Source organism: Leptinotarsa decemlineata, unplaced genomic scaffold (genome assembly GCF_025532065.1).
Source record: "Leptinotarsa decemlineata unplaced genomic scaffold, Ldec_3_MD MMD2_P_RNA_scaffold_5, whole genome shotgun sequence".
Taxonomy (NCBI): domain Eukaryota; kingdom Metazoa; phylum Arthropoda; class Insecta; order Coleoptera; family Chrysomelidae; genus Leptinotarsa; species Leptinotarsa decemlineata.
Genome location: NW_027412532.1, coordinates 16,151,091 through 16,163,490, shown reverse-complemented (window position 1 = coordinate 16,163,490; position 12,400 = coordinate 16,151,091). Strand labels below are relative to the sequence as shown.

At 35.1% G+C, this 12,400-nt stretch overlaps 1 protein-coding gene across 1 annotated transcript in view; it reads left to right on the top strand.

Moving 5' to 3' along the window:
- Nucleotides 1-12,400, top strand: part of LOC111502818 (uncharacterized) — a 151,864-nt gene that overhangs the window by 98,438 nt on the left and 41,026 nt on the right. The window contains 2 exon segments of the mRNA XM_074169642.1: nucleotides 11,226-11,282; nucleotides 11,285-11,414. Of these exon segments, the coding sequence (XP_074025743.1) occupies nucleotides 11,226-11,282; nucleotides 11,285-11,414 (187 nt within the window).

Here is a 12,400-nt window from a genome sequence, read left to right as displayed (position 1 = left end):
CCTGTCTCGTCTTGATAAGAATACTGTTTTCCTCGATGAGAAAAGGCATCTCTTGTCTCTTCCTGACTCCACTTCTCTCGATTTTTGTTAATGAGGGGACGTCCTTGGTGTTCGGAATTTGCAGTAACTGGTAAGTGGAGCAGTTGATTGTTATGTTATGTTTTGAAAAATTCATTGAATTTATATTTCAAATCCCAATGAAGGAACCAGCAGGTAGATACTTGTTAGGGATCAAAGTAATATGATTAGAAATTCAAATAATATGATATGGGTGATTGATGACTTGTCTACTTTATGGTAATTCATGATCACTTTAATGAAACGAATGAAAACACTATTGTCTAAATACCACTGGTAGATTTTATTTATACAACCGGTTGTATACTAATTGTGAGTAACTCTGAATCGATTTAATCCATTATATGTATATGAGACATTATTTATTGAAAACTTGCTTCTGAAACTATTTCGTGTACTTGATTATTTTTCCTGTTAACGAGGCGCTATGGAAACATATAAAATTCGGAGAGGAACCAAACAAGTTCCTGTAGGATCTAAGAGCCTAATAACTAGCTGATTATCATTTTTTCAGAAACAACTTGAAGGTCAAAACCATCCCCGAGCAATCTTTGGCAAAAAAATCACATTTTTTTTGTTTTCGCACTTCGTCGCAAACAATGTATATCAATGTTTCTTTGCATCTCTGAAGAACCTCTTTATCGCTTCTATCGCTTTTTTCAAGATTTAATTGTGTTTTAACGTGGAACCTGAGTGACGTTTATTCGTCGTAATACTTCTAGAACAAGGTATTACACTTTCTTAAAATAGGTCTGCTAAAACCCTGTTAGAATGATATTGCATAATGGATGAATGATGTTTTCATGTATATTTTTCAGAAGAATACTACTACATTAAAGTTGAGTTAACTGTAGTTGCAGTTGTTCTGCTTGAGTCAGATATTTAATCAACAATGAGTTCATGATTCACCAGAGTAATAGGAACGTATAATTCAATTCTGAATACCATAAAATGAAACATTACTGGAGTGACATTGATTATTGACCTGTGCCACATACATTTCATTGGGGTCCAAAGATTAATATTCTAGGTATAGCCATAACAATGAGAATAGGGATCAAATATATAATGAATATTCGGTGGCCAGATTTAAGCAGCCAACGCCGGCATCATTGAACTCTTTTTGATACAATTGTTTTCCATAATATTATTATTATTGGGAAAGAAAGTTTTTGGCTTTCTACTTCTCCATCTTCATACAAAAAATGTGGGAATCATCCAAAGAAAGGGAGAAAGCAATCAGTTTCAAAAATTGAATATTTGTCTGTTCTTGCCTTCTTTTGATTCAGTAACTTTATACAAGAACTAATTATCACGATAATTGTTTTCTGTTGCTCTATAATTGACTTGTAAATTTTGGGAAATAAAAAAAATGTCTCTGGAGAATCGTCTGTTGGAGTATGAACTTACGGATTTATCTGATCAATTCGGAATCATGACAATGTAGCTCGGAACGGTTTCCAAATATACATTTTTGTATATCGTATTTATTATACATTTAATTGTTACTTTTCTCTCAAATGAATCAAACTACAAAAGGTTATTTTCGAATCATAGATTTTTGTGAAGAAACGTGTCTTATGAATGACATTATATTTATTCTCAATTTTTTTTCGAGTGTACTTTAGTGGCCAATTTTTATCTAAGTACGAATTCAAATTGAACCAGAGCGCTCCCGAAAATAAAAAAAATGTATATACTTATCAAATAACAGTGCACAGGAGCATGGTTATTAAGATAATCCTGATTTGGTGAATACAAACGATGTAAAGTAAAGTAAGGGACAAATATTACTGGAGTTTTTTCCCAACACCAAATCGTTATTTTTACACCTCGACACGTGTTTCGATCACCAAGTGATCATCTTCAAGAGGATGATCACTTGAAGATGATCACTTGGTGATCGAAACACGTGTCGAGGTGAAAAATAACGATTTGGTGTTGGGAAAAAACGCCAGTAATATTCATTACTACACCAAAGGTTCCAAACAGTACATCACAAGTAAGGGACAAACAAAAAATTTAGTAAAATATATACATGCACATAAACGTAAAAATCTCATGAATAGTACAATTATTAATATAAAGTGAAATTGATTTTTAGCCAATACAATTTACAAATTACATTTAAAAAAGGGTTCTGAACTCAACATACACATACATATCGAATTTGAGGCAATGAATATCATTTCGAGGTGTATCAAATAAAAACTTTTTAGTGGCAGTTTCAAAAGAGCATAATGATTCTTGGTGTTTTATTTCGTCTGGGAGGTAATTAAAAAGTATTGGCAAGACGTAGTTAAAGCTACTTTGTCCCACTGTTTTCGTTTGAAAAGGAACCCTAACACATTTTTTTGTTTTTAGTCTTGTGTCAAATACAATAGCAACTTTCACGTCTCCCTTTGTACCGTAGAGTTTTTATAGAGTTTTTTTCATTTTTAGGTATCTATTCATAGTTTTTCATATTTCCATTGCTCTGAGCGTTTTCTAGAATTAACTTCAAATAAGAAAATGTTTTATGATTATCTGAAACATATCCACAATAAAAATATATTATATGTGATTTTATGAGCAGAAAAAGAAATGATAGCAATAATAACATCCGAAACGAATGAAAATTGAAATTAAGTAATTGGAGTCCTTCCATTTCGAGACAAATAATGGGCCAATAAGATGGGCTGCAAGATCACCAGATCTTACTATTTTGAACTATTTTCTATGGGGGACATTGAAAACTATGAGTTACGCTGGCAGAGAGATAGAAAATGTGGAAGATTCCAGATTGAGGACTTTGAATGATTTCGCAACAATGCAGCCAATGTATTAAGGGCAATAAATAATATGAAAAACAGAGTTCAAAATTATCTCGAAATGGATGGACTCCAATTCGAACATTCATTGCGCCATTAATTTTTTTGTGTAAGCATATAAATTATTTCCATTACAATTATAGTGTTCGTTTCGGATGTTATTATTGCTATCATTTCTTTTTCTGCTCATAAAAACACATATAATATATTTTCGATGTAGATATGTTTCAGATAATCATAAGAGGTTTTCTTATTAGAAGTTCATTGTAGAAAACGCTCAGAGCAATGGAAAAAAATTAATAGGTACCTAAAAATGAAAAAAAAAACTCTTGAAAAACTTTACGGTACATTCAAATCATTCAAATCTTTCAGAAGATATGTAACTTTGTAATCCCACCAACTGTTGTAACTGTTTTTTGGAACTCTCCGTATAAAATATTTTTTTGAATATGCGTCTTGGCCAATGATGAATAATTTTCATTTAAAACTGTTTTTCGAACTTCGGTTAACAACAGCGCTGTTGAACTTCCTCACACTAATTGGCAACCCTAATATTCAGAAACATTTACTATCGCAAATGTATTCTTTAATCTTTAATATATTCAATTTGTGTAAAGTAATGGTTCACACAATCGCCTCTTCTAAGAAGAGTTGCTGTCGAAGCTGTAAATCTGAGTATAAATCCATGTTGAAAGCTTCAGTATCTCAGAAGTTATACGACCTAATTTCAATTACATCTTTGTGAATACAGTCGAATCCAGAGCCGGGGATTATAAAAGCTTTTCAAGCGGTATTGAAGCTGCCAAGAGATGCTGGTGAACCACTCATTTAAATTGAATATACCTCAAGTTGTTCGACTGACGAAGCCTTTCATTTTGCAGAGTTGTATATAGGCCAGTCAACATCATGAGAAACGTTTCAATATGTCATATTCCAATATAAATACGATTGCGCCAATCCACTTGCATAGGTATGATATATTTCATAATTCGAACTTTTCAAGTCCTTTCAAGACGAAGACTATCATCTTGCAGAGTTTTATATAGGCCAGTCAACATCATAAGAAACTTTTCAATATGTCACATGCTAATATAAATATTATTGCACCAACCCTCTTGCAAATGTGAAATGTATGATATAGTCTATAATTAGAACTTTTCAAGTCCTTTGAAGATGAAACCTTTGATTTTGCAGAGTTGTATATAGGCCAGTCAACATCATGAGAAACGTTTCAATATATCATATGCCAATATAAATACGATTGCATCAACCCACTTGCATATGTAAAATGTATGATATATTTTATAATTAGAAATTTTCAATTCCTTTGAAGACGAAGACTTTTTTTCATATTGCAGAGTTTTATATAGGCCACTCAACATCTTAAGAAACGTTTCAATTTGTCATATGCCAATATAAATACGTTTGCACCATACTGTAAAATATATGATATATTTTATAATTAGAACTTTTCAAGTCATTTGAAGACGAAGACTTTCATCTGGCAAAGTTGTATATAGGTCAGTCAACATCTTGAGAAACGTTTCAATATGTATTATGCCAATATAAATACGATTGCACTCACTTACTTGCATGTGTGAAATGTATGATATATTATATAAATAGAACTTTTCAAGTCATTTGAAGACGAAGACTTTCATCTTGCAGAGTTGTTTATAGGCCAGTCAACATCTTGAGAATTGTTTCAATATGTCGTATGCCAATATAAATACGTTTGCACCATGCATATGCCAATATAAAAACGATTGCATATGTAAAATGTATGATATATTTTATAATTAGAACTTTTCAAGTCATTGGAAGACGAATTTTATCTGGCAGAGTTGTATATAGGCCAGTCAACATCGTGAGAAATGTTTCAATATGTCATATGCCAGTATAAATACGATTGTACCCACCTACTTAAAAATGTATGATATAATTTAAAATCAGAACTTTTCAACTCATTTGTGACAGAATTTTTTTTGACTAAAGAAACAATCGCCGTCAATAAATACAAAGTGGGAACTTCCAAAGCGATTGAGAAAAAATTAAAATTTTATCAAACGAAAATAAAAAATAAAAGCCTCCCATACCAACTACTTTTGTTTTTATTGTATTTCATAGTTTGACATTAATTGTGTCGAATGAGCTTTTTTTCCAACACGTATCTGAAAGAAACTTCTTTGTAAAGTTTTTCCGCATTTTTGGAATGAAGATAAAGAAGTTGAATACCAAAAAATAACCCCTTTTCAATTTTAACACTGGGATGGAGCCAAATAACCATATGAATGTGTTTGTACGTAACATCTTCGGAATCAGATTAGAATTTCTCTTGCGTCGGCATCAAGTAGTTTTCTCGTGCGCGAAATGCGTGTTTTTCCTTTTCTAAAGTTCAAAAAGGTATTGATAACAAGTGTTTCTGACCTGAAACTTCTGAGAGTACACCAAAAGGATGTGAGCTCGGTGACATAGTTCGCAATATCCGGTTTTTTCCTGCGCGGTTTCCGAGCGGTTTTTTATTTTCATGCCAACACCTGCATCTAAATGGAACATGACAGTGTTTGCGATTTTTAATAACAGTGATTTTTACAACCGACCGATCGTCGGATTCCGAGCGACAATCGGAGGGCAAGGGCAACCATGTAGAGGTGGAAGAAGAGTGTTGGCTGTTCCCGAGCGGTTATACAGTTGCGACTCGATCATGGAAGTGAAAACTTCAATTCGTAGCGTAGAAAATCACCCTTGTTTGTTTTGATTTTATGTATTTTCAAGTTTCCCATAAGATATGTGTTGGTCATGTGTCCCGCTAGAAAAAATATGTGATCAATACAATATTTTATGAACTTGAACTAACCTCAATGATAGGTACTCTTCTGGTGCAATCATTCTGTAGCAAAGGTCGAACAATTGCCACAAGTTCATCGAACGACTTTATGGACATTCAGTAATAGATAAAAAACTTGTCTATATATTTTCTTATTTTATTGTACAAAACAAAAAACCTTTCTTTCTGGTTCCTATTTCGCTGGTACGGGTGCACGTCGTACCTCCTTAGGTAACGTCTTCCAGCAAGAGTGTCTTCTGCTTCCAAAGCGCTAAGGGATACCACCATTTGATGGTGAAATATCGCAGCAGCAGCAGCAACAGCAGACTTCATAGTGGTTGCTTTGAAGGCACGAATGATACTAGAGGACGACAAGGGAATATTTCCCCTCCAGTCAGAAACCCGCACTGCCAGGAAATCGCTCCGAAATCGCGGACACTGTCAGGTACTCACTGTAGCGATTTTTCCGATCGGAAACCGCGCTGGAAAAAATCGCACGGGAATCGCGAAGTATATCACCGGGCTAAGAACAAATGTTTAAACTACAAACTGACTAAAAAAAAGTGATTTTCTTGTATAGTTTGAAAATTATTGTTTCAAATTGACTTTTCATTTCAATTTGTATACGAAAAAAACTACTTTGAATGGTTTACAGATCATTGTTCTTCTTGTCTTTGAAATGTTTTTCACTTTTTTGGTTGAAAATAGAGAAGTAGAAAAACAAAACTTTTTGTCGAACCTAAATACCTACCAGAAATAATAAGTTGAATAAACAAAGTATTATTCTTTTCCACTGAAGGCAAATAAAATACCATTAGAATAATGGAAGGATGAAGGAAACAACAGAAAGTTACTTCTAATACCTGCAAGAACATGTGTACAAAATTTCATGATGATCGGTTGAGTAGTTTTCGACTGAAACCGTAACAAACAAACTTACATTCGCATTTATAGTATTAGTAGGTATAGGGAAGTAGGGATATCATGAAATTTCAACAGCGATGACTGCAATAAGACTAGCGCTAGTAGGGATTGTTCTAGCCAAGTAATTGATTAGCCCTTTGAAGTTTGTTTTGATGTTGGCGCCAAATGTATGAATTTTATTAGTAAAACATAAACAATATCTATCATATGAAAATTGAATAGCTTTGATGTTAACACTATATATTTTGGATAGTATGTTTGAACCACAGCAGTTTATTGATGTATGTTACAACATTTCATTTATTGTACCCAGAGAGGATTTATAGACATCCAGTATTATTATTTACCGTGGCTCTTTTGGGCGACAAACAGATTTTTGATGGGATCTTGGCTGTTTCAGCTGCGTGAAATGGCTAAATTATATGTTCGATTGATGGCCTATTTATTTTGTAGAAATTCATATCGAATATAGAATAAAGAAAGTAACTTTTGTCTAATGTCTACTAAGTATAGAATTTTTCACGACCGGTTTCGGTTTATTAGATCAATTTTAAGCAACTGACCATTTTCAGTTACATGAAAATGGTCTAATAAACTCTAACAATACTTTCGAATCACATGCTTTGTTAACATAATTTTAAGAATTCTATAATTTTTTGATTTAACATTTTTGACTCTTGGGTCAAGTTGTAATTAAGTTATAAGTGTTTATTGTGTTCATTTCTTTTTATTTGAAATGGAAACTATTACGTTATTGGTGTTTGTTTACGATGGGGAAATTTGCAACTTAACCCTCAATGAAAAGCCTATACTTCTATTGTTAACTTTCTCAAGACCGTCTAATTATTATTTCTTCATGACTATATTATTTGGGTTCAAATACCGAAATTTATAAAGTTAACGTGACGTTTCTCTGGATTCCTATCTTTTTAAAATTATATCAACTATTATCTACAATCCTTACTAATTTCTCTGTTTGCCTAATTTCGACCGAAGCACCCTTTTTCCAAGATATTCAGGGACTACGTGACTTGAAAATAATTCCAGCCCTTTCTGATAAATTACCCTCTATCAGAAAGAAATTTTGGGATAGGACCAAATGAAAATAAAATTCAGTCTGCATCCGAGTGTTATTGTAACAAGACATATTGTTGCAAGACATACTGTCTTACCAGATACCGTTAACAATACCAATCTCTAGATGAGATTGTTATTGTTAACGAATCATTTTTGTGCATGGCTCTTCAGCTTCCCGAAAGAACGTTCCCTTGGCCGTCGACGGATACTTTCACCATCAACGCTAGTGTTCTCCAGGTAACCATATTGTCCCCAACTCTCTTTTTATTGTATATTAACGACTTATTGGATAAAATCAAGAATTCAATATATTGCTTTCCTAATGACAGCACACTTGTTTCGTCATTCCATTTCGATTCGAGGATATCGGCTACGTAGGCACATCACCGGCAGCAGGAGGTTGCATATCTTAATGAGGGTCTAGCAGTGATTTCGATTTCGAACCGGATATAATAATGTCAGGTGAGATAATTGCGCCTTCTGTTTCGATAAGTTTGTTGGGGATTAAAATGGACCCCAATATGTCTTGGCACAATCATGACGCTGGAATTGCAAAGGCTGCTTCTCAAAAGCTTGGAACACTGTTCCAAACTAGAAAACTGTACATACCTCAGCAACTTTTTATGCTTTATAAAGCTCAGATCAGACTTTCTTTGATGCATTGTTCTCATGTGTGGAGCTCTGCCCACAAACATACCCCGAAGTTGCTGGATTCCATCCAGAAAAAAGCCATCCGCCTGAATGGAGACGCAAACATCACGTGCAACCTTGATAGCCTACCTGGAACATCGAAGAAAGGTTGGAGATTTGTCTCTCTTTTATAGATACTTTCACGGAAAGTGTTCAAGTGACTTGGCACATGTGATTCCACCAAGAGCGGTACATATCAGAAATACGCGATGGTGAGGTTCAACTCAGTACACCTCGAACTTCACTGTTTAAGAAGTCTTCCATCTGGAGACCTGATGCGTTTATGTGGAATAGACTTCCTGGGAACGTTTTTCCAAACGGATTCAAAAGCGATTCAAATCCAATGTGAATCGCTAATTTCGCACAGGCACCGCTCTGAGAGCGCCTCAACGATGTTTCTGTAGTCCTTGTGTTTTGTCTTATAAAAAAATATATTCTAGTTGACTCTCTTCTTCTGAAATATCAAGAACTTCAACAAATTATATTATATAAGAGAAAAAAGAAAATAAATATTCAACAACGATTTTTATATAACGAGGTGATTTTATTTCGCGAAAGTACTCAAGGACAGAACAAAGGGCTGGCAAAGTTTTAATGATACAAGTTTCTCGGAAAAAGTTGAGTTATAATACTTTATAATTTATCCTTGAATGCAAGGAAACCTCTTAAACATGTAACTCACGTACTCCTGTTACATTATTCAATTCCTGCGTCCACAGTCGGCTCTTGTTGGAATTGAACTGAATTTATTATCAAGAATTACTTAAATATATAACGTTTCATGATTGTGATAAGTCACTTATTTATTTCACGTCAGGGAGAACCAGTCAACCAGTTATTATTATAAGAGAGAATCACATTTTCTCCAGAAGTAAAATTAATAACTTCGCATACAAAAGTTACTAATGACTTTCGTTAATCATCAATACCATTGTGTCGATAGGGGTGAATATTCTCTTTCCACTTGATATGAATCGATGAATAAATTGATGATGCAGCAGTAGTTTATCAAACATGATGTGTATTAAAAATGCATGTTTATGAACTTACGACGTTCTTTAACAAATTGTGAAATAGTCACAAAAGGCAAGTGGATTGTGTGGATTTTTGTTGTTTGAAATTAAAGTAATTACAGAAGTCTAGAAAATTATACCGAGGTAAAAAATACATGCACCTTCAAATTATTTTAATGATGTAACTAGTTTTCAATGTTTTAATATCAATACTTGTTCACAAAAAGCATTTAAAGCTTCAATAACTTCTAATACTCAAACTGAACGTTTTATCTTCTTGTTTGTTCTTTTATACGGTTAGATCGCCTTAGTGAATTTGTTGATGCTTCATTAATCAGGGTTTGGGCAGGTATTTGCCCGCGAACTTTATGTGTTTCACTGAATATGTGATAATCTGAAGCCCGGGTTGCACAGCGTTAGTTGTTCGACGTTTCGGCTTCGACTTTGAAGCCATTTTCAAGAAGGTACTACACTGAGGTCACAATGTGCTTACTCTTCAAGTAGTGACACGCTGTAAGGGTTTTGTGACACGACGTCGGGGTTTCATTCTGCTTACTCCCCAGGTATCATCCCTGGTCTCCGCAAGGGGCTTAATCTGCCCACTCCCAAGCGTCGACTGTAAGTCCACAGGCTCTGGCCTGGTATTTTTGTCCTTGGATGAGTGGTGGAGCGTACCGGTGTGGAAGCGAGGGTGGAGTTGGTAGTGGCAATGGGATTGTAACTTGCAGAAACGTGGTATGCAATGTTGTGAGATGTTTAGCGTGACAGTAACGATATACATGAATGAGGTAATCTTTGTGAATCATCCATCATCCTGTGTATTGAGGCAGTTTGAACGTTTTCAATTCCAATAGCTTTTCGGATTATCCTGGCCTGAAGAGTTTTTTATTGTTGCAATGATTTTATGGTTTTTGAAGCTTATGATAATGTTTAAAGAGGGATGAGGCTAGATCTTATTTACAGCAGGCTCATTTTCATAGGCTCTATTGGAGACTTTTCTGTTGGTTTGGCCGATGTGAGTTCTGGAGCAGGTGGAACATGGCATTTCGTACGTGCCCTGAGTCCTTGGGTATTCGTAGAAAAGTGGAAATTTGATTTCACAAATTGAGTTGGCATAGTTGGAGACTGGTTGTCAATTAAATTATCTAAGACGACCATTCATTCAGGCCAGTCTCAAATTACCCACACTGTAGGTTAATGGACTGACAACTATCAGAAATCAACTACTCCCCTGGCTAATACCACGAAGGGCGTTGGATTTTATCCGACAGATGTCATTGCCGGATTTTTCACTGGAGTTATTCCTGAATATGCTGTTGGCCATACAACTGCCACAATCCATTTTCGCTTAGTGGAATACACTTGCAGACCGGTTTCGGGCTCTTTGACCACTCCTCAGTGCAAGGTAGTATCTACCATCAACAAAAAGTCGATGACTTAAGATAATTGAAAATCGAATTCCTTCAGAGTATCATTCCTTGAACTAGGCTGAAGCGGACAACAAACAACAGGTTTGTCATCGCCACATTTGCCTGTGAACAAGGTAACCAACCGCATATCCGAAATTTACCCAATTCCACTCAATTTGTGAAGTTTTCTTACTTTTACGACCCGTGTTTCAATCACCAAGTGATCATCTTCAAGAGGAAGAATCAACTGATTACTGACGATTAAATCTTCCTCTTGAAAATGATCACTTGGTGATTGAAACACGTATTGAGGTGTTAAAAATAACGGTTTGGTGTAGAGGTAAAACCTCAGTAATATTCAGTATAATTTGGGATAAATAATGTTTTTTTGTTGCAGGTGCTGTAGAAAAAGGTGGCACGTGCAGCTTGTGTTGGCCTCGAAAAAGAGGGCCGGGGGTATTGCGGTGGGGCCACCTCAATGTCCTCATAGCCAGATGTCAAGCACAAGGAGTTCAATCGCAAGTTCACCTCATAGTCAATGTCCCACGCCTTTACCGTTTCTTGTAACTTCTGGGTCAGTGATTGGGTGAGTGAATTCATAATTCCCGTTGTTCAACAATTCAAAGGTGATAATAGAGCTAAAACTACCTAAATATCCTACCCAAATATGTAAACTGTTCGAATAGTCATTCATAAATATGTAACATTTGAGCGTCATTAATATTACTCTTAAGTCGATCATCTACAGATACTAATTGAGATTTATAAATAACGAACAGATCTGACGGACCTAGATAGGGTGATTTTGCGATCGATTTACCAGAAAAGATCAATTCATTCAAACAAACGATTCGTGGGCGTTGACTCCAACTGTAAGATTTTGGATTTGGATTTGGACACAAAACCGATATCGCTCGTTGAAAGATGAGACGTCGTTAATTCTTAGCTCGCACAAGTCTCGATTTCTGAGGGTTGCCGTTCATAAGGTGGCGACAGGTTTCATCAAATTTACAAAAAAGTCTTATTTCGAAGAAACTACAGTTCAGTTCGCTACTTACAAATAATGACACATAAAAAATCTTAATATGAATGTCATTTTCTTAATGTTTTTGGGGTATATAACCTTCCACAGTCTGAAAAATTAATGAATAGCGATGGGGCCACCCTAATGTCTTCATAGCCAGAAGTCAAGCGATAAGCAGCGGACTTACTCAGATTATAAATGAGCCAACCAGGATTCCTGATCGTGATGGAGAAAATGCTAGTCTTCTGGATATATACCAATCTAGAAATTTACACAGTCACTGTAAGGTCTCCATTGGAATCTTCTGAACACAAACTCATTTCAGTGTTGAGTGAATTACCGATAAATGTTGGGGAACAATCTAAGCCGCGCAAAGTTGGGCGTTACAGATCAGCTGATTGGTAGGATTTTCAAGACTATTTCCGAAATTTACCCTGGCAGCTCTGAAAATCCATCAACTTGTGCTTCTGAAGTCACAAAAGTTATTCTATCATCCATGAATGCATATATTCCTTTTTCAATGAAACGACCTTCTAACGGCAAACTTT